The 22,268-nt window shown below is 53.0% G+C and overlaps 1 protein-coding gene across 3 annotated transcripts; it reads left to right on the top strand.

Moving 5' to 3' along the window:
* The first annotated feature begins 3,093 nt into the window (after positions 1–3,093).
* Orai2 (ORAI calcium release-activated calcium modulator 2) lies at positions 3,094–21,301 on the top strand. 3 transcript variants are annotated; one of them, XM_076560084.1, is made up of 3 exons: positions 3,094–3,139; positions 13,879–14,116; positions 17,383–21,301. In XM_076560084.1, exons 2-3 carry the CDS (start codon positions 13,892–13,894, stop codon positions 17,908–17,910), a joined length of 753 nt encoding a protein of 250 aa, XP_076416199.1. In that variant the 5' UTR covers positions 3,094–3,139; positions 13,879–13,891; the 3' UTR covers positions 17,911–21,301. The 3 variants fall into 3 exon arrangements, with proteins under 3 accessions (XP_076416199.1, XP_076416200.1, XP_006971328.1); XM_076560085.1 differs by lacking the exon at positions 3,094–3,139 and adding an exon at positions 4,305–4,393; XM_006971266.4 differs by lacking the exon at positions 3,094–3,139 and adding an exon at positions 4,444–4,620.
* Positions 21,302–22,268: the final 967 nt, after the last annotated feature.

Raw genomic sequence — 22,268 nt, 5'->3', positions numbered from 1 at the left:
GCAGAAGCAGGTGGATCTCTGTGAGTTCAAGGCCAGCCTGGTCTACAGAGTGAGTTCCAGGACAGCCAGGGCTAAAAAAAAAAAAAAAAAAAAAAAAAAAAAAAAATCCCCCATACATGCCCACAAGCCAACCCAAAATAGACAATCCCTCATTGAGACTTCATGGTGATTCTAAGTTGTGTCAAGTTGACAAAATGTTTTTTTTTTAATGTGTGTGTGTATGTTTTACCTACGTGTGTGTATGTGCACACATGCCCTGGTGCCCATGAAGCCAGTAGAAGCCAGTAGAGGACATTGGGTCCCCTGGAACTGGAGTTACAGATGGTTGTGAGCCACCATGTGGGTGCTGGGAACAGAACCCATGTCCTCTGGAAGAACAGCAAATGCTCTGAAGCGCTCTGCCGTCTCCAGCCCTAACAATCACGAACCATCACGGGGAGTGGTACTTCTGGGACTGGGAGACAGACCCAAGCAAGCCTGGCTTTGCAGGACCAGGGCCTTGGCTGCTTCCCAAGGCAGCACAGAAGGAGGTTATGTAGAAACTGCTTTCCCTCCTGGGCCAAGAACCAAGCAGGCTTTTTCCTTTTCCCCTTTGGAACTTAATTTCTGTTTACTCTCTGGCGTCCTCCACTAAAGTGAGCTGTAATTACCATATATTAGCATGTATTTCCATAAAGAGAACACTCTTAGAAATCAACCTGGAGGGAGTCCAGAGAGGCCCTTTTCAGCTTCCTCATTCCATAGAATGTAGTAAATGTTTACTGAAAGCCAAGCAAATGCTCAACCCGGGAGTCCAGAGCCAGTGAGAGGCTGGGGTATGGTGGAGACCGGATGCTGGGGGCTTTGAGGGCCTCTCCCAGGGATCTTTCACCATAGAGTGTGGACTGGAAGGGGCTTAGGAGGAAGGCCCTGGCAGTGATGCCCCCAGAGGGGTCGGCATCCTGACTTAGGGGCAGGGGAATTGGGGACAGTCCAGAGACTTCTGACAGAAGGACTGGCCTGGCCACGGAGGATAATATAAATGGGTCTCAGGGGCTGGAGAGATGGCTCAGTGGTTATGAGATTGCTGCCTTGTAGAGGATGGAATTTGAATCTCAGCACCCACATCAGGCAGCTCACAACCACCTGTAACTCCAGCTCCAGGGGGTCTAACTTCCTCTTCAGGCACCCTCACACATGCATATGTGTTCCAGAGAGAGATCAGTGTATGCACACAATTAAAAATAAATATTACTATATATATAGCATGGAGGTCCCTAGGATGACTGTGGCATATAATAAATTTCAGTTTTACTCAATTATTAAAAAAATAAATAAATAAATATTAAAAAAAAAAAAACTGGCCGGGCATTGGTGGCGCATGTCTTTAATCCCAGCACTCAGGAGGCAGAGGCAGGCAGATCTCTCTGAGTTTGAGGCCAGCCTGGTATACAGAGCAAGATCCAGGAAAGGCGCCAAAACTACACAGAGAAACCCTGTCTTGGAAAAAAAAAAAAACTGAACAGTAGTGGTGCATGCCTTTAACCCCAGCACTCAGGAGGCAGAGGCAGGCAGATCTCTGTGAGTTTGAGGCCAGCTTGGGCTACAGAGTGCATTCCAGGACTGCTGGGGATACACAGAGAAACCCTGTCTTGAAGAAAAAAAAATCATAGATGGGAACAATGAAGGGTCTGAGGATGTAATTATTTGGTAGAGTGCCTGCCTGCATGAAGCCCTGGGTTCCATCTCCAGGACCAAATAAACCAGCCATGGCAGGACATGCCTATAAGTCTGGCCCTTGAGAAGCGGAAGATCAGGAATTCAAAGAACTACATAGCAAGTTCGAGGCTAGCCTGGGCCACATGAGAGAACCTGTCTCAAAACCACAAAAACTCCATGTGACATCACTGAGAGACCGTGGCTCTTTGAACGGCTGGCCGGTAGACTGCCAAGGGTGGAGGCGGAGGGGGGCAGCCCTGCTAAGAAGTGAGGTGGGGGGAGGTGAAGGTCAGAGGTTAAGAAGGTGCTGGAAGGTCCCCAGCCCGGAGGAAAGGAGGGGAAGAGAAGGGTGGGTCTCAGCAAGACCCAGGAAGAGGATTGGTGGGGTTGTAAACAAGGAAGGTCAGAGTAAGTAATATGATTTGCTGCCCCCATCATCTCAGCAGTTTGATCCCCCAAATCTTTTTCCGTTTTTTTTTTTCCCCTCGAGACAGGGGTGTCTCTGTGTAGTTTTGGAGCCTGTCCTGGATCTCCCTCTGTAGACCAGGCTGGCCTCGAACTCACAGAGATTCTCCCAATTCTGCCTCCCAAGTCCTGGGATTAAAGGCATGCACCAACACTGCCTGGCGTGATCCCCCAAATCTTAATAGCATTATGAGGGTGGGAACTTACCTATGTGTTCAGAGGGGGTTCAGAGGTGGAGCCTTTGGGGGGTGATTAGGTCATTAGGGTGAAGCCACTCCAATTGCACCCTGGTGGCTTTATAAGGAGGAGAGAGACCACAGGATGGTGGGTGCACATCCCTACCATGTGGGGCAGTCCGGGGAGCATCCCCCCATGCTGCTAGAACCTGTCTCCACAAGTGTAAACCAAATAAACTTCTTGTCTTTATAACGAAGTCTCAGGCATTCTGGTAAACTGCAGAAGTCTGACCAATGTATTAGGATGTTGGCTATTAAATTTTTACAGTAGACTGTGATAGGGGAACACACCAGTTAGGCCATGAGTGACAGGGGCAGTGAGGAGCCAGGGGCCTGGACATGCTGGCCACACCAACTCGGAGACTGTGTGATTGGGGGAGAATATACTGTATACCTTCATTATGTGTGTCCAAGAATTGGTGTTCAAAGACAGGCTGGCTGAGCCTCTAGAAAAAGTACAGGGGCCAGCAAGATGGCTCGGCCGCTGAACAGCCCTGGCTGGCAAGCCTGACACCCGAGTTCAGTCCACACGGTGGAAGTAGAGAACTGACTCCTACAAGTTGTCCTCTGACCTCCACGTGTGTGCTGGGGCACACCCCCACCCCCACTAAATAAATAAAAGTGTAATTAAACTTTTCTAAGTAAAGGAAGTAACTTGCCAAGACTAACCAACTCCAGGCAGACAGCCCAGGTAGCAAGGCAGCGCCCTGCGGAGAGCCCCTGCGTCCGGACCTGAACGTGTAAGTCTTCCTCAGCTCCCTGGGACCCTCCAACTGCCGGGGCTCTGCTTTCACCATGACATCATGGCGCCCTTCATTCTAGGGACAAAGTAAACCAAACAACATTAAGTGCTATTGCCTAAGTTTGGTTAGAAAATGGCTCCTAAGAGGGCTGGTAATTACAGTTGGCATTTCATTTTTGCCCAGGCATGCCAGATAATTGTGCTGGCGGTGGAGGAGCCTTACAGCCTGGCCTGGAAAGTCCTCCTCCAAAGTCAGGCCTCCTAATAACCGCAATAAGCAAAAAACCCGGTGTCAAAAGAATGTCATCCATGATGCAACGGCTGGAGTTTACCAGATGTCTCCTTCCTGTTTTCATTTGCTCAAACTTGAGGTCTGCCAGTCGCCTGATAGTTGCCTTGAGAGATGAAGTGGAGCTGGGGCAGGAGCAGCTGGTGGGTCAGCCCCAGGAAGGAGGCAGGGCTTCCCCTGCCCTGAGTGAATGGGCTCCGCCACTCAAGTCAAAACTGATATCAACAACATCCTTACTCTCCCAGTTGTCAGGAAACCTGGACACGAGTGGAATTTTTCCTTCCTTTGGGTAAATGTGTCACAGTCCAGTGCTGTTGCGACAGATGGAAAAATCCTAGAGAGAGCGCGCAGCAGCAGCCTACCAAGCAAATAGGAAGCACTCTGAGGGCCCACGAGGCACCCACCTGGGTGATGGTGCGCACCCTTCTTGTTTCTCAGAGTTACCTAGTGTGCACTTCCTGCTGAGACCGTTCCTGTTTGCGTTTCTCGGTTGTAAAACCCCAGACTTCCGAACCAGCAAGGACAGGAGTGGGGGTGACGACAGCAGGGAGTGGAAGGGCGTGCCCCACCTCGGCGTCCAAACGACCCTTCTCTGCCATCCATGAAGTGCCCAGAGCTCAGCAGTTAGTGCATGTCCCTTACACGGGCACTGTCTGGTCCTCACGCTTCCTGCTGGAATCAGGAGCCACCCAGGTGACCACAGTAGCTCTGTGCATGGTGTCACAGCACAACCTGGGTAAACCAGGACGTAGCCAAGCTGAGCCATGTTGCACCCCTCTTCCCGCTCTGCAGTGTTCTCGCCCTGTCCCCACCTCTCCCTGCTGCCAGCGACAGATGCTGGGCATCCCCTGGTGTCACTCTGCTAGGAGCGGGCGCTCTCCCACGCTCTGACCCACCCACCTGGGCCCCACGGGGATGACCGCACTTTGCTGGGGCGAAGACCCCCTAGATCTTGGAGGAGAGGTATGTCCCCACCCAGCTCTCCAGGTCACATGGTCCGCGGCGGGACCCACGGGTGGGTCACGTGACGGCGGCGCACGGTTGCCTAGGCAGCGGCTGCGGGCGGAAAGAGGGAGGGGGCCGGTCCTCCGCCCTGGCCCGGCCGCAGGGCCACCCGGCCGCAACACAGACGCCAGCCACGGGCCAGGAGCTGGGAGCTGGAGCCAAGCACGGAGGGATTGGGAGCCAGGGTGAGTGCCGGGGCGGTGGAGGGGACGTTCATCCTTCTTTTGTCTCGGAAGAGTCTGAAGGGGACACGAGAGGGTCCCAGATAAGGGCGCGCAGAGGAATTGGATCAGGGACACTGAACGGGGAGGAGACGGAGCTTCTTCGTGGGCAGGCATAGGATGGAGAGGAAGGGACAGGAGGACCGAGGGGCAGACGGGGTGGCCTCTTGACCCTAATCCCGATACCCTTAGTAGGGTGCAGTGTCAGGGGACTGGGAGCTCGGGGCTGCCCGCTGATTCTCAGGTCCTGCACTCGCAGGGACTTCCCTAAAGTAAGGGGCAGGGATGCAGGTGGCTGATTCTGGCAGGCCGCTGCACCTCTCAGGCGCGCGGGTGACAGCAGACATTTCCCGTGCCCCAGATGTTTAGAGGAAGTTAAAACAGGCCGACTCCATAGCCTGCTGCCTGGACCGCTTCAAACACACCTGACGAGAGAACGCTTGTCTAGCAGTCTCACGGTGTCTCCCTACAAGACCTCATCTTTCTCCTGCTCTTTATTTAAGAAAAAAAAAAAAAAAAGCTTCAGACTGCCTAGCAGTTCTTCGAGCTGGTGCTGTCACAGAAATGTGGGCTCCATCTTGTCTCACTCCGCGCTCCCCCCCCAGCCTGAGCTGGCAGTGTGCAGGCCAGACTCTGCCCCTCCCCACAGGGCAAGGGTTGGACCAAGATAGGCCCCAGGAGTATAAGGAATGGATTTGAGGTGGGGCCGAGGGCACTGTGCCTGTGATCCCGGTACTCAGGAGATGAGGCAGGACAGTCCCAAGTTCCAAGTCAGCCTGGGCTACACAGCAAACCTCAAAACAAAGCCAACAGCAGAAAGGGGGTCAGGTGGGAGCTGTAGACATAACTCAATTAGAGACTATTTGCCTAGCATGCAGGAAGCCCTGAGTTCAGTCCCCAGCACCATGTAAACCAAGCAAGTAATTGTGGCACTTGGAGGCGGAGACAGGAGCACCCAGAGTTCAGGGCTATCCTTGGTTACATTTTGGGTTGGAAGCCAGCTTGGGCTATATGAGACCCTATTTAAAAAAAAAAAAAAAAAAACAGTAAGAAGGAAGGGGAAAAATGGATTTAAAACCCCTGGGCTAATCACAGTGGTGGGTGGCTCAACATAGGACCTGCAGGTCTGTCTGGAGACTCAGCTGGAGGCAGGCAGCTCTTCATGCCCACCCCTCATCACCCTGGGGCTACCTAGCTCAGCCACACTCTCAGACTGGGACTTCCTCAGTTGTGGTCCCCTGGGTCACCGTCTTCTCTGCCTCATGGATCCTTCCCATCCTTGGATCCCCTGGGACTGGAGTCATAGATGGTCGTGAGCCACCATGTGGGTGCTGGGAACGGGACCTAGGTCCTCTGGAAGAGCAGCCAGTGCTCTTCATGGCTGAGTCATCCATCCAGCCCCTCCACAAGCCATTTCACTGGGTGAAAGGTAGTCTATCCCAAAGAGTAACTATGGACAGTGACTGTTCCCATCCCCGTCTCCCACCATGTCCCCATGCCCTAGCATGGCTGGAGAAAGCCCACTATGGTCCTACGGTCTATCCATAACTAGCCCTGAACTGCTGTCCCAGGCCCCAAGAGTCTTCCATCGCCTTGTCCTTCAAGCAACCGACCTTCCTGCCTCACCCTCTGGAGGATGCTAGCCTTCCTAAACATGGCTTCATCTTCCTGCCTCTCAGAACCCTCCATGTGGGCGGCATTTTGTCTTGGATGGAAGACCTGGTTTTGGTTTTGTTTGTTTGCTTGAGATTTTATTTTTTATTTATTTTTTTAATTCCCAACCTCAGCTTTTTTTTTTTAAGATTGATTTATTTATTATGTATACAGCATGTATGCCTGCAGGCTAAAAGAGGGCACCAGATCTCGTTACAGATGGTTGTGAGCTACCATGTGGTTGCTGGTAATTGAACTCAGGACCTCTGGAAGAGCAGTCAGTGCTCTTAACCTCTGAGCCATCTCTCCAGACCTTATTTTTTATTTTTTGCTTATATGTGTATGGGGGGGGGGGGCATGTGCACATGAGTGCAGGTACCTTTGGAGGCCACTAGAGGGCATCAGACCTCCTAGCGCTGGACTTAGAGGTAGTTGTAAGCTGTCTGATTTGAATACTGAAAAGCTAACTCTGGTCCCCTGCAGTAGTATATGCTTTTACCCGCTGACCGGTCTCTCCAGTGCCCAAAGGGTCTGTCTGTGCCACATTGTCTTTTCTACCCTTGTGTGACTGTCCTAACATGGGTCTGTATGTGACAGGCAGCCAGCCCTTCAGTTTTCCCCTGACCGCTGAAGCAGGTAGCTGACTGAATAAGAGTGTTTCCGGCTTGTCTGGCTCCCCTTTGGGGCAGTGGGTTCTTTGAAGATAGAGATTCATTCTCTTGTAGGGTTGTTCTTTGGTTTGGTTTTTCACCTCATCCTGCATGGGTTGGTCCTGGAAACCTGACTGGAGAAACAAGAGAATGAAGGGACAGACACAGAGATCCAGGTTCAGGAAAGCTGGGGTCAGGCAGGCCGCACTCACTCTGACAGAGCAGTACTAACTGCGCAGCATCCTGGACCCTCGGTGAGTTTATTATGTACAGCACAAGGAGAGGGCTTTGTCTCAGTACGATGTCTCTGTAGGGGTGCAGCCACATGTATCTCTGCCTCCTTCCTCAGGGAAGTTCCTAAAGCTGCAGGACCTGGGAAGTGGCCGGCAGCCCCAACCTGACTCTGCCCCCTACCCAGGGTATCAAGGGTGGGGTCACCTGGCACCTCCCAGGTCGCAGTCATCCTGGAGGAGGAAGCTGCAGTTGCCAGTTTTTGCACCCTAGTTAGTCATTTGTAAACACTCTACTTGGTCCAGAAAAGGCATGGCCATGCCTCTGAGCTTCACCTGGAGGGAGGTTTGGCCAGTTCCCACGGGTCGGAGGCCATGGCCCTTGTTAATAAAGTGTGTTCACTCAGGACTTCATCAACTCCTTACACACTCACTCAAGGCTTCCTTGGCTCCCCACAATTTTTGTTTGTTTGAGTTTTGTTTCGGTTTTGTTTTTATTTTGAGACAGGATCTCCCACAGTCCAGGCTGAGCTTGAAAAGTTGTCCTTGAACTCCTAATCCCCCTGCCTGCATCTCCCTAGTGCTGGGATTTTAAATGTACATCATTCTATCCAGTTTTATGCCATGCTGGGGATCCAGCCCCTCACTGGGGGATTCTAGGCAGGTGATCTACCACTGAGCCACACCCCAGCCCCTCACTGGGGGATTCTAGGCAGGGGCTCTACCACTGAGCCACACCCCAGCCCCTCACTGGGGGATTCTAGGCAGGGGCTCTACCACTGAGCCACACCCCAGCCCCTCACTGGGGGATTCTAGGCAGGGGCTCTACCACTGAGCCACACCCCAGCCCCTCACTGGGGGATTCTAGGCAGGTGCTCTACCACTGAGCCACACCCCAGCCCCTCACTGGGGGATTCTAGGCAGGGGCTCTACCACTGAGCCACACCCCAGCCCCTCACTGGGGGATTCTAGGCAGGGGCTCTACCACTGAGCCACACCCCAGCCCCTCACTGGGGGATTCTAGGCAGGGGCTCTACCACTGAGCCACACCCCAGCCCCTCACTGGGGGATTCTAGGCAGGGGCTCTACCACTGAGCCACACCCCAGCCCCTCACTGGGGGATTCTAGGCAGGTGCTCTACCACTGACCACACCCCAGCCCCTCACTGGGGATTGCTTTTCACAGCCCTCTCTGTACTATTCCTCCAGACTTCAGGCTTTGTTCTGTGCTGTATTGGGGGGGGTTCATTTACAAATTGTGACATATTCAGTCATTTGGAGCTGACCCATGGAGTGGTGAGAAGTGTTTGTCTGAATCTCCTCCAAGGGAGGAGACATACTTGAGGAGGTAATTGGCCACAGTGCTGCCAGCTTGTGGGGGACCAGCCCCCACATTTATTTATTTACCCCAGGACTCTTGAGGAATGGGGATAAGAGACTCAGTTAGAGAAACAGAGAGAAAACACAGGATAGACTCGGGTGGGCCTGGATCCTTACCCACCGGCCCAGAACTTTATCCCAAAGGTCTATTTATAACAATGCCAAGGGGTGGAGCAAAGGCCTCCCCCTGGCTAGGTACAAAACACCCACACTCAGGCCCATGGTCCAATCGTCCTCTCTAGGCAGACCTGCTGGGTACAGAAACCTGAAAATGGGCTCCCACACTAGCTGCAGGTGTGGGTGACATGTGACCCTAGTCCTCAAGTTGTCATTCCTATAAACAGGCCCAGAAGGCAGGTGTGGTGGCACCGGCCGTCATCCCAGCACTCAGGGCCAGAGATGGCAGATCTTCGTGGTCTACATAGCAAAGGAGGCTAGGCTAGCCAGAATCAGTCTCTTCCATACATGTACAAAAACAACAAGAAGTAAATGGAGTCACTTGCTGCTCCCTAGGGAGACAAGAACACAGAACTGTCCCCGAGGACCCTTTTGGTTGGCCGGGAATAGCCGAGGCTCTTTGGCTTGCCTAAGAACAAGGAGGAAGACAGAGGGACCCTTCCCAACTCCTCTCTTCCTCTGCGGTCCTTTTCGGTATTGACTGGGGGGGGGGCACTTCCATCACTGCTGACCCTCACAGACACCCCAGCATCTCATGGGACCCTGGACTCCTGTCCTAATGGTTTGTTTCTTATTCTCTCTCTGTCTGTCTCGCTGTCTTTCTTTCTCTGCTTTCTCTCTTTTAAATTGTATTTTATTTATTTTGGTTTATGCCACAGCGCTCCTGTCAGGCTCAGAGGACGACTTGCAGGAGTCAGTGTGTGGGCCCCAGGGGATCGAACTCTGGTCCCTGGGTTGGTGGCAAGCACCTTTCCCCACAGAGCCATCTCACTGGCGCATGTTCTTTCCCCCTCCCTCCTTCCCGCCCTCCCTGTCTTCACACACACACACACACACACACACACACACACAGACACATACACACAGACACACACACACACAGACACACACACACACACGCGCACACACAAACACACACAGACACACACACACAGACACACACAGACAGACAGACACACACAGACACACACACAGACACACACACACAGACACACAGACACACACACACACAGACACACACACACACACACACACATAGACACACAGACACACACAGACACACACACACACACACACACACACACACACACACACACACACACACACTCTCACCCTGCAGCCCACACTGGTCTGAAGCTCTCGCTCTTCCTGACTCAGCCCCCATGCTGGGATGACAAGGCTGTACCACAGCCCGCCCGGCTGTGCTCTAACACCCTTAGGCTTTCCGTGGGCCGCTGGCTCTGAACACAAGAGTTATTGTCTGATGCCCAGCCAGCCCCATGGTGCCTCTGCCCTTCAGGCTTGTCCTCAGGAGATTACCCAGCTGGATCCCCCCTGGAGTGCTGCCACAGGCTACCCTGACTGAAAGGGACTGGACTGCCTCAGAATTAGCGGGGATTTGGTTAGAGTCATACATCTTTTTTTTTTTTAAGATTTATTTTTATTATTTTAATTATGTGTATGGGGACGGTGTATGCACATGAATGCAAGTGCCCACAGAGGTCAGACTCCCCCGGGGTTACAGGCAGTTGTAAGCCGCCTGTTGTGGGTGCTAGGAGTTGAACCCGGGTCCTCAGGAGGAGCAGTGTGTGCTCTTAACCGCGGCATCATCTCTCCAGCCCATGTCATACATCTTAACAGATCACACCCGAGCTTCATTCCACGCTATTGCCGGCCCCAAAGTCGGCTAGGAATGAGCCTAGAGACCTTTGATCTGTGTGTCTCTTTAAAGCATGCAGGGTATGGTGGAGCACACCTTTAATCCCAGCACTCAGGAGACAGAGGCAGGCGGATCTCTGAGTTTGATTGAAGCCAGCATGGTCTACAGAGTGAGTTCCCGGACAGCTGGGAACATAAAGACACTGTCAAAATCACGCATGCTCAGTTCAGTTGATGGATTCTCTCTCTTTTCCCCACTCCCTCCTTCTTCCCACACTCCCCCCACACACTTTGGATTTTTGAGACAGGGTCTCGCTATGTAACCCTGGCCGGGCTCCTCTTAAAACACAGTTCTTGTACATTTCTTTGTTTTGTGTACATGTAAAAATGCACATCCCATAGGGCATGTGCGGAGTCAGAGGGAACTGGTGGGAATGTGTTCTCTCCTCCCACAATGTAGATTCCAGGATCAAACTCAGGGCATCAGGCTTAGTGTCAAGACTGCAGAGCCGTCCGGCCGGCCCTCCCTCTGCCCCTGATCCGGGGTCTCCCGCGCAGTCCAGTTCAGGTGCTAAAGAGATGGCTCAGTTAAGAAGAGCACTTGCTAGGAAAGCAAGAGGACCCCAGTTCAAATCCCCAGGGCCTATCTAAAAGCTGGCCATGAGCACCTGCCTGTGATCCCAGCATGGCGGGGCAGAGGGAGGGAGCGCCCTGGGAACTTGAGAGTCTGTCTCAAAAATTAAGGTGAAAAACAATAGAGGAAGTCACCTGATGTCCCCCTGCCCCCCCACACGTGCATGCACAAACACACACGTGCATACACACACACAAACATGCACATGTGCACATACACACGTGTGCACACACACATACACACACAACCATACCTCATGGCACAGCATGGCCGTCAACTTGACATCCTCCTGCCTCAACCCACTCTCGTTTTTCCTTTGGCTAAAGGTTTCCACTGCAGCCTGGGTGTGGCTCAACTTAGAAAGTAACTGTGGGTTTGGGAGGTGGTTTACCACGTTTAAGATTAGATTTGAGAAGCTAGTAGTGCCGGCCCCGCCCTCACAGTGCAAGTAGTTTTAGGTCTAAGGGGAAATGTGTTCAAGCGTCCAGGAAGTAGCTGGGTCTGGTGGGCAGGCCTGCAATCCCGTGTACTCCAGAAGCTGAGGCAGGAGGATCAACCTGAGTAATTTATCAAAACTGTCTCAAAATAAAAATGTTTTTTTTTTTTTTTCTTTTTTTTTTTTTTTTTTTTTTTTTTTTTTTTAAGTAAAAAAGGGAGCAGAGGGGCCGGAGAGACGGTTCGGTGAAGACCCTGGCTGCTCTTCCAGAGGGTCTGGTTTGATTCTCAGCACCCACATGGCAGCTCACAGCCATCTGGCCTCTTCTGGCCTCCGCGGGCGCCATGTATGCACATGATGCACAGATGCATGTGCTAGCAAACACTCGTGAGGAAGGGGGAGAGAGAGGAGAGAGAGAGAGAGAGAGAGAGAGAGAGAGAGAGAGAGAGAGAGAGAGAGAGAGAGAGAGAGAGAGGAGAGTTTGAGCAGAAAGTGTAACTCATGCTTGCTTAGACTCCCCCAGTGAGGGCTGGGGTGTGACAGCCATATACATATACCTAGAGTCCCCAGTGAGGGCTAAGGCATAACTTAGGGGCAGAGCACTTGTTTAGACTCTGGCAGTAATCGATGTGGATTCCAGGCAGCGCTCTACCGCAGTCCCTTCCCCACCGCCAACCCCTAGCTCTTCCTAAACGTGACAGTTCCCTGTTCCCTGAAGACAATGCCAGTCACAGGGGTCATGGGTACGTTCTGTCAACCTTTACATTCTAGTCACACCAATAGGCTCTGTCCTGAGTATCGGGAGGGAGGGAGATCCAACTTTTCAGAGAACAGCTTGGCCATGGTGGGGCCCGGTGCTGCATGTCTGACCCTGCTCTTCTGCAGACGGCCCTGTGTTCTTTCTTGCAGACTGCCTTAGAGACCAGGCCCCCCCCCCCACAAGCTGCCTTTAGAACCCATGCCTCTACACGTGCATAGTGGTGTAGGCCTGGAATTCCAGCACTCGAGATGCCGAGACAGGGTCATGAGTCTGAGGCCAGCCTAGCCTGCGTGGCGAGTCATTATCTGAAAACAACACAGGCTGGGGAAAGGCTCAGTCACAAAGTGCTCGCCATGTGAGCGAAGGCCTAAGTCCGGTTCCCAGCACCCACGGAAAGCTATGCGAGACAGCATGCGCCTGTGATCCTGTGCTGGGGAGGTGGAGGCAGGGGGATCTCTGGGGCTGGACAGACAGCCAGTTTAGCCAAATTGGTGAACTCCAGATACAATGAGTGGCCCTTTCTCAAAAAAAAAAAAAGGTGAAGAGTGATTGAAGACACCCAGTGTCAACCTCTGGCTTTTGTATGCATGTACCACACTCATTCACTTGTACACACACTAACAAATGCACAGGGACACATATGCACACGCTTTAGGTTGGGCGGGTTTTTTTTTTTTTGTTTGTTTGTTTTGTTTTGTTTTTGTTTTGGTTTTTTTTTTTTTTTTGGTTTTTCGAGACAAGGTTTCTCTGTGTAGCTTTGCGCCTTTCCTGGAGCTCACTTGGTAGCCCAGGCTGGCCTCGAACTCACAGAGATCCGCCTGGCTCTGCCTCCCGAGTGCTGGGATTAAAGGCGTGCGCCACCAACGCCCGGCCTGGTTTTGGTTTTTTGAGACAGGATTTCTCTGTGCAGCCCTGGCTTTCCTGGAACTCACTCTGTAGACCAGGCTGGCCTGGAACTCGGAGATCCTCCTGCCTCCCAAGTGCTGGAATTAAAGGTGTACACCACTGCCGCCCAGCTAACAAATAAATCTTTTTTTTTCTTAAAACGGTAGACAAAATTAAAAACAGAACACAGGGCTGGTAAGTGGTCCCAGCATCAAGAATGCTTGGTTCACTTCATAGAGACAGAAAGATTAGACGTTATCTCAAGATGGAGAAGAAAGGAATATAGAGCAATGATTTCCTAAGTATAGAGTCTCTGTTTTGTGTGATGGAAAAGCCCCACAAACGGACAGTAGTATCAGGACATAATATCACGAATGTAATAAATCAATACAATTAATGTTATTATTTTTGTTTTGTGTTTTGTTTTTTGTTTTTTGAGACAGGGTTTCTCTGTGCATAAATGTAGTTATTGAGTGAAAAAAAATGCTTGCTGTTCAATCATGAGGAATAGAGTTCAGATCTCAGCTCCCACCTAACAAGTTGTGTCTGTAGCCGCAATCTTTGTGAAAGGCAGAGCCAGAAGGAACACTGGGGCTTGCTGGATTCCAGCTTAGCAGAGAGAAGGCGAACCCTTAATTCAAAAAGAGACCCTGCAAGGAATAGACAGAGTGACAGAGAAGGACGCCCCATGCCCTCTTCCGGTTTGGGCACAAGAACGACCAAAGATGTTCCAACCTGTCCTGTCTCTCCCTCCCCCAGCCTGGTTCCCACCATGAGTGCAGAGCTCAATGTGCCCATGGACCCCTCCAACCCTGCCTGCCCCGAGCCCGGCCACAAGGGCATGGATTACCGAGACTGGGTCCGACGCAGCTACCTGGAACTGGTCACTTCCAACCACCACTCGGTGCAGGCGCTGTCCTGGAGAAAGCTGTACCTGAGCAGGGCCAAGCTGAAAGCCTCCAGCCGGACCTCCGCCCTCCTCTCCGGCTTTGCCATGGTGAGTGCAGGGAGCCGAGGGAGGTGGTGGGGGATGGATGGACGGACGGACGGACGGATGTGGGGGGCGGACGGGCCCACAGTGGAAGGAGAGATCTGAGTATGGAAAGTCATCCTCTGACCTCCACGGTGCGTGTGGACCTGCACTCAGACATACACATTGGACACACACACACACACACACACACACACACACACACACACACTTGCATATACTCACATATACCACACCAAAAAAAAAAAAAATGGGGAGGGGGTGGATAGTCACTTGAGGAATAAATCCTGAGGGTCCTCTGTGGCCTCCACATGAACACACATATGAGCATGCTTGTGGGCACTCACACAGGGCACACACACACACACACACACACACACACACACACATACAAACAAACAAAACCCAAACAAATAAATAAAATAACTACACAGAGCCCGTCAGTGGAGGTGCACATCTTTAATCCCAGCACTCAAGAGGCAGAGGCAGGCGGATCCCTGTGAGTTCAAGGCCAGCCTGGGCTACAGAGTGAGTTCCAGGACAGCCATGGCTGTTATACAGAGAAACCCTGTCTGGAATAAACAAACAAACAAACAAACAAACAAACAGAATAGCTTCATGAGTAGGGTTTACTGGAAAATTTTGTGTTTTGTTTGCCCTGTCTCAGGCCTCACCCATGGGCTTGGGAATCCAGGCACTTGAGCGGGGACTCAGGGAACTCTGGCAGGTAGCCAGCCCAGCTGGAGTTGTAGACACGGGCCAAATGTGGCCTCCCCCTGGTGACAATGTGGCCGTGCTTCTGCCCTGGCTCCTGGCTGCCGCCATCTCTGAGTCATCCCAGGACAAAAGTCAGTTGAATCTGCCCCAAGGGACTCACAAGTCCCTGCCCCACGTTCCACCGGGAATGGGCGTGGAATCGGCATGGAGGACATGCCGTAAGGATTAAGCCCTCCCTCGCTCTCTGTGCTGGGGTCCCACTGGGTAGGAAGTGATTTGTTTCTTTAAGTCAAATAATAATTGTTTCCACAGCCTCTGTTACCATAAACAGCATCCCACGTGGGAAGCCCCTGCAGGGGAAGAACTTGCTTGGCTGTGAGTGGGCCACATTTGGGAGAGTGAGAACCCTGCTAGCCCGACACCAGACCACACAGGCTGGGGCAGAGACCTCCCACCTCTGAGCAATACTTGGAGTGTGGTTTTTTTTGTTGTTGTTTTGTTTGTTTTTCTTTCTGTGTTGTTTGTTTGTTACTGGAAACCGATTCTGGACCTTTTATTGTCTAGGGCATTTTTTTTTCTTTATTTTTATTTTTTATTTTCAGGCAGGGCCTCACTGTGTAGACAGGCTGTCCTTGAACTCACTATGTAGACCAAGCTGGCCTCCAGCTCAGATCCTCCCCCCTCTGCCTCCCTAGTGTTTGGATTAAAGGTACACACCACTCAGCTCCTTCTCTCTCCTCCCACCCCGTGTGTGTGTGTGTGTGTGTGTGTGTGTGTGTGTGTGTGTGTGTGTGTGTGTGGTGCTGAGGATGGAGCCCAGGGCCTTGTGTATGTCTGCCAGACAAGCACTGTACCCCTGAGCCACGCCTCCCCCAGACAGATGGTTCCCTTTCTCTGTGTGGCACAGGCTTGGCGCTCACTCCCATCAGCAGCTGTCGTGTTTGGATCCAGGCCTTGAGACCATTTGGCTTCCCAAACTTTGGAAGAATTTATAGCATCTCACCCAACAAAAACGCTCACCCAAACGAAAGCTTACGCCACTTGTGAGATTTCCAGACAGGTTCCGAGAATGATCGGACAGGGAGTGTGCATTCTGGAGACGGGGAGGGCGGTCTAGACTTCGGGGCAGTCTTGAGTACATTGACGGGGCCTGGAGGGGAAGCCTGGGGCATCCCGATGGCCCAGATAGCGCGTGGCCTCAGCGTGGCTATGGCCACTGTTCTTCATAGTAATAACTCACATCTACTGTGTTGGTGCGGTCCCTCCGGGACTGGTAGATACTTCTAGAAGCAACTTGGAGGTAACATTTAAGAAGCTTCCCAGTGTTCTTCTCTTCTCTTCTGGAAGTTTCCTCTAGTGGGCTGTTACAGCTCACCACGAAATGCCTGCGGGGAGGTGGAAAGCAACTTGAATGTTCAGACGCTGCAAGAGCAGGCAGAGACGTGTGCTGCCAAGTCCGATCGATGGGCCTGAGTTCGATCCTTGGAACCCACATTGTAGAAGATGAGAAGCGACCTGTGCAAGTTCTCCTCTGACCTCATGCACACAGGCAGGCACACACACACACACACACACACACACACACACACACACACACACACACAATCGTCGACGTCATCGTCACGGAGGATAGCTTAGACCTAGGAGGCACAGGCAGAGGACCCCCCTTGAGCGTCTTCCCCGCTTCCTCCCTCCCAGGCTGCTTCTTTGACAAGTCTGCTTTTAACCCTTTGCTCCCTGGGACAGGCTCCTCTGAGTCCTGGATCCCTGGCCAGCCTGAACTCCACCCTCCCGAGAGCAGCCCAGGGATGGTGCTGCTGACTGGATCTGTTCTGGATGTGGGGGATGTGTGAGAGGGACGTGCTTTAAGATCCCCCTGAGATATATGGAGGAGTGTCCCCGGATGACTGCAGATATCTGCCACCCGAAGAGCTGAGGCTCCAGGTCCCCTGTGTGTTCTGTGTGCCGGATTCATTTAGAGATCTTTTTGTTTGGTTTTGTTTGGTTTTTTGAGGCAGGGGTTCTCTGTGTAGCTTTGGAGCCTGTCCTGGAACTCACTCTGTAGCCCAGGCTGGTAGAAATCATTTTTAAAAAGCCAAGCCTGATGGCACATGCCTGTGATATCAGCAGTAAGGAAGTAGAAGCAGGGGGATTGGCACCTGGCCAGCCTGGTCTACAGAGTGAGTTCCAGGACAGCCAGGGCTACACAGAGAAACTATGTATAGAAAAACAAACAAACAAAACCAACAAAACAAATAGAATCCCCCAATGAGGGGCTGGGGTGTAGCTCAGTGGTAGAGCCCCTGCCTAGAATCCCCCAGTGAGGGGCTGGGGTGTGGCTCAGTGGTAGAGCACCTGCCTAGAATCCCCCAGTGAGGGACTGGGGTGTGGCTCAGTGGTAGAGCACCTGCCTAGAATCCCCCAGTGAGGGGCTGGGGCGTGGCTCAGTGGTAGAACACTGCCTAGAATGCCCAGCCCTCGCTGCTGCCCCCCACTGATGGCCATGGTGGGTGCATCTGGCAGGCCACCTGACCCAGCCGCTCTTGTGCCCACAGGTAGCCATGGTGGAGGTGCAGCTGGAGACGCAGTACCAGTACCCGCAGCCCCTGCTCATCGCCTTCAGCGCCTGCACCACGGTGCTGGTGGCTGTGCACCTGTTCGCTCTGCTCATCAGCACGTGCATCCTGCCCAACGTGGAAGCCGTGAGCAACATCCACAACCTCAACTCCATCAGCGAGTCCCCACACGAGCGCATGCACCCTTACATTGAGCTGGCCTGGGGCTTCTCAACCGTCCTGGGCATCCTGCTCTTCCTGGCTGAGGTGGTACTGCTCTGCTGGATCAAGTTCCTCCCAGTGGATGCCTGGGCCCAGCCGGGCTCCGGTCGGTACACGGGCTGGCAGGCCGCGCTGGTGTCCACCATCATCATGGTACCCGTGGGCCTCATCTTCGTGGTCTTCACTATTCACTTCTACCGTTCCCTGGTGCGGCATAAGACCGAGCGCCACAACCGTGAGATCGAGGAGTTGCACAAGCTCAAAGTGCAGCTGGATGGGCACGAGAGAAGCCTACAGGTGGTGTGAGCGAGGCCGGCGCTGTTTGGCACAGCCTACAGGACAGTGACCCTCAGGCGGTGTTAGCCACCGCGCTGCTGGTAGGAGTAGCCAAGGGGCCGCCAGACCAACCCTGGCTTCATGAGAACCACCACTCCGGCGTCCCCAGAGCCACGGTGTGGATTGCTAAGCAGACATCACAGAAGCTGCCCCGCCTGATGCTTCCACACTCCTCAGAGGAAAAGAGTCTAAAGGAGAGGGAACACCAACCATTGTATCCCAGAGGCCAGAGGAAGAAACATGATCCCATGGCCCTGGGGACTTGCTGGATCAGGGACAAGCTGGAAACACCTTGTCCTGGGAAGGGGTCCCAGCACACCAGAGGTCACGGTAGAGCTCAGACATCTGGACCTTGTGATTGGCAGGGCAGGACTGAATTCCCAAGGCTGGCTGGAGGGCTGGGGCTCCCTCCGTTAGTCGCTTGCCTAGTGTGCAGGAAGCCCTGGGTTTGATCCTAGCACTGCATAAACCAGGTGTGATCAACCCAGTTCTAGGGAGGCGGAGGAAGGAGGATCAGGAGTTCGAAGTCGTCCTCCGCTACATAGTGAGTTTGAGGCTACATGAGACACTGTCAAACACACGCGCGTGCGTGCATGCCTGTGAAAACACACACACACACACACACACACACACACACACGCACGCACGCACGCACGCGTGCGCACACACACACTCACACACACACACACACATGCGCGCGCACGCGCACACAAGAATAGGCTTCCAGAGAGGGCAGAGGTGGACCCAGGGCTGGCAGAAGGGTACCATGGCTCGTAATGACACACAGAGATGTGGTGACTGATGTACAGTTGTACAGTTCAGCTTGGCCCTCTCCTCCAGCTCTGGAGAGTATCATGGGGATGTTCAGGATCCTGGGGCACACAGCAGCTCAACAAAGGTATCATACTGTTATTGGAATCTGGTCCTAGAGAGATGACCCAGTGTGGGAGGCCTGGCAGGGTTGAGGAGAAATGTCCTAGAGCCCACCACCACCAGCTCACTGAGGTCAGAGATGGACACACACACACACACACACACACACACACACACACACACACACACCATGCAGCAGGCTCTCCCATTCAGAGGTGTCCACCTCTTAGCCACAAAATTGGCCTGAGCCAGCCACCCCTGTGGACTGTGTCAACACCATCTGGGGCACCATCTCAGAGACCAGCCAGCTCAGCTCCCTGCTGCCTGTGGCCCCTAGATGTTGTTGAGAGGATAACCGGAAGGGACTTCCTGTTTTAGCGTGGTGGTGAGCCCGGCCTGGCCTGTGGCTGGGGCAGGGGCCTAACCTAGGCCGATATTCCTCATGCTAAGCCCCGTCCACTGCAGAGAAGAGGGGACCTCACCACCCTGCCGCTGGTCCCGCAGGGACGCTCAGTGCAGGTCCCTGCGGCCCACGCGTTTGCACAGCTGTGCATGGGTTTGGCATTGTCCCGACGGGCATCTGGCCGACCAGCTGGTGTTTTCATCCATACCCTGCAGTACAGCAGCAGCCTGCGTGGGAACTGCGGGGACACCATGTTTACCCATTTCTGCAGCGTTACCCAGAGAAGGCGTCCATCTCTTCCTCTGGATGTAAATGGCCACTGGGCTCCTGCAAGTACCACTTCCGTTTCCTACCAGAGCTCGTCTCTGGAGCCTCGATTTGGTGCTGTGGGATCCGGGAGGGCCCGTCTGCAGTTTCTGGAAATGGGTCACACTGTGGAGCGTAAACTTCAACACACGGAGCCCCAGGGAGCCTTGTGGAGAATCTTCCTTGTGAACTGTGACATCTTTGGGGAAGTAGGACATGGTGTCCTGTGAACCAAGAACGTGCCCTCTGTCTTTCAAAGGTGTGTCCTTCAACACCCTTCCTCAAGACAGCTGTCTTGAGACCCCTTGAGGTCTCAGACCTCTGTGCTTTCCTGGCGTCTTTGGGAAGGCCAGCTTAGTTTGATTTGTTTGTTTTGCTGAAGAACGCTAGAATCATGGGTGGGCAAGATGGCGCAGTGGGTAAAGGCGCTTGCCACCAAGCCTGGAGATGTGAGTTCAGTCCCCATCCTCTGACCTACACACAGAAAAGCCTAGTAAGAAAAATAATTGAATATTAGAATCACTCTAAGACAGGACATGTGTCCCAGCACAGAAAAGACAAGATGGTCTTTTGGAATGAGCATCTCCCGCTGCTGGGCACCATTTGAAACACCGTGTTGAAGGCTGAGGATGTAGCGCAGTTTGTAGTGTTTGCCTGGCATACGTGAAGCCCTGGTTTGATCTCAAACCACATAAACCAAACATGGCGGGATACATCTGTAATCCCAGCATTCAGGAGGTGAAGGCTGGAGGGTCAGGCGTTCAAGACCAGCCTAGACGGGTCAGACTCCATATCAAAAAGTTGGGAGGGGGGAGAAAGGGGAGCCTGCAGATGGCTCAGTGGTTAGGAACACCTACTGCTCTTGCAGAGGACCAGAGTTCAGTTCCCAGCATGCACATAGGGCAGCTCACAACTGTCTGTAACTCAAGTTCCAGAGGATCCAGTGCCCTCTTCTGGCCTCTGCAGGCACCCACATGGGTACATATTCACACATACAAAATAAAAAGAGGGGGTTCCTGTTGGACATTGGGCCTGTTCTTTCCGCCCATTTTCTGAGACCATTTGGTGCCTCAGCTCTTGGAATGCCCGGCACTTAATGCTCTGTATAAGTCCTGTAGTTCCTCAGGCTCTCGCATTTAGTCTTCCCAGTGCCAAAGCATGGGACAGCCATCGGTGTGTAAACAGAGGTGACGGCATGGGACAGGCATTGGTGTGTGAACAGAGGTGACTGCCCATGGGGTCCCCAGCGGGCAGGAGTCGCAGGGCCGTCTCGGAGCTTTGTCAGGAGTTGGGGGATGAGCCCTCACTGTGCATGGGGTCAGAAGCCAGCAGGGCAGGCTGAGGGCTGGAAGTTGGCTTTCTGGAGGCATAACCTGATTTCAAATCTCGTTCTAACCAGTCACGTGGCTAGAACCACAGTGGGGCCCCTGGGGCCTGCACAGGCTTGCCCTAATTTCATCTGTCCAAGATGCAGTCCTTTCTGGTGCTCAAGGGACCAGAGTCCTCAGACACACCATGACCCTTCCCAACTCGGCATACGGTCTCCCCGTACCCTTGACCGCAAAGTCTCCAAGTTCAGGCGTTTCTAGTTAAGAAACTTCAAAGGCAGAACGTGATTCGTGTCTTCCAGGAAGGTCTACTGAGAACAAACTACAGGAGCCCAGAGGGCTCAAGACTCACTCTGTGTCACTCTATCTGCAAGACACTGTAGCTAACGCCTGTCCTGTGTGGGGCAGTTGCTCTGGATTGAACTGAATAAATGGATAAAGCTTTTCAAAACCCTGTGCTTTTGAGAAGTATGTTCAGGGGGTCCATCCCAGTGCCTTGCTACACCGCTGACCCTCAGTCCTGGCATGAGAGCCCTTTACCTGGAGTCTGTGCATCGCCCCCCCCCCCAAGACAGGGTTTCTCTGTGTAGCTTTGGAGACTTTCATGGAAATCGCTCTGTAGACCAGGCTGGTTTTGAACTCACAGAGATCCGCCTGCCTCTGCCTCCCGAGAGCTGGGATGATTAAAGGTGTGCGCCACCACCGCCCGGCCTATGCATCGTCTTTTATTGCTGGGCATGCTCAGGGGCAGGGTGAGCATGGGGCCTTCTAGGATGGGCAGGCAGGCTGCTGGGACCCAGGCATACATTGAGTGAGGTCCCTGTCAACTGGACCCCTGAGAGAGCCTCACACTTGGCAGTGGTACCTCTTCCTCGCTTCCTTTCTGAAGGGGGAGGGGAGACAGGCCCCATGTGGGGGGCTGAGCTCACCAGAACCCATCTGGACAAGGTCAGCTAGATTTCACAGGCTTCTAGAAGAGGAGCCCCTGAGGTGGTCCTTGGGTCCCTATGGCTCTGGAGCCACTACCCAGGTCACCCATTGGGGTCACCATCCAACAGGACACTCTGTCTGGAGAAGTTACACAGAGGTCCTTCCTAGGAAAGATTTTTTTTTCTTTTCGGGGTGTGTGTGTGTGCATGCAAGTATACCTGCTGTGGAAGCTGGAGGTCAACTTCTGGTGCCTCCTTGGACATTTTCTTTGGTTGAGACACAGTGTCCGACTTGACTGGGAACTTGGCAGTTAGCTGTGGTGATACATTGTGTATGCTAATAAACTTGCCTGAGGATCAGAGGACAGAGCCAGCCACTAGGCACCAGGCCGGGCTGGGGAGAACCGTTTTATTACATATGCATGGAGGGGCCACACAGGTAATAACTCATTCAAGCCTCCATCCTCAGGGCCCCACCACATACAAGAC

This window comes from Peromyscus maniculatus, chromosome 23, assembly GCF_049852395.1.
Source record: "Peromyscus maniculatus bairdii isolate BWxNUB_F1_BW_parent chromosome 23, HU_Pman_BW_mat_3.1, whole genome shotgun sequence".
Taxonomy (NCBI): Eukaryota; Metazoa; Chordata; class Mammalia; order Rodentia; family Cricetidae; genus Peromyscus; species Peromyscus maniculatus.
The sequence above is the reverse complement of the archived record's forward strand: the minus strand, read 5'-3'. Positions and strand labels throughout refer to the sequence as shown.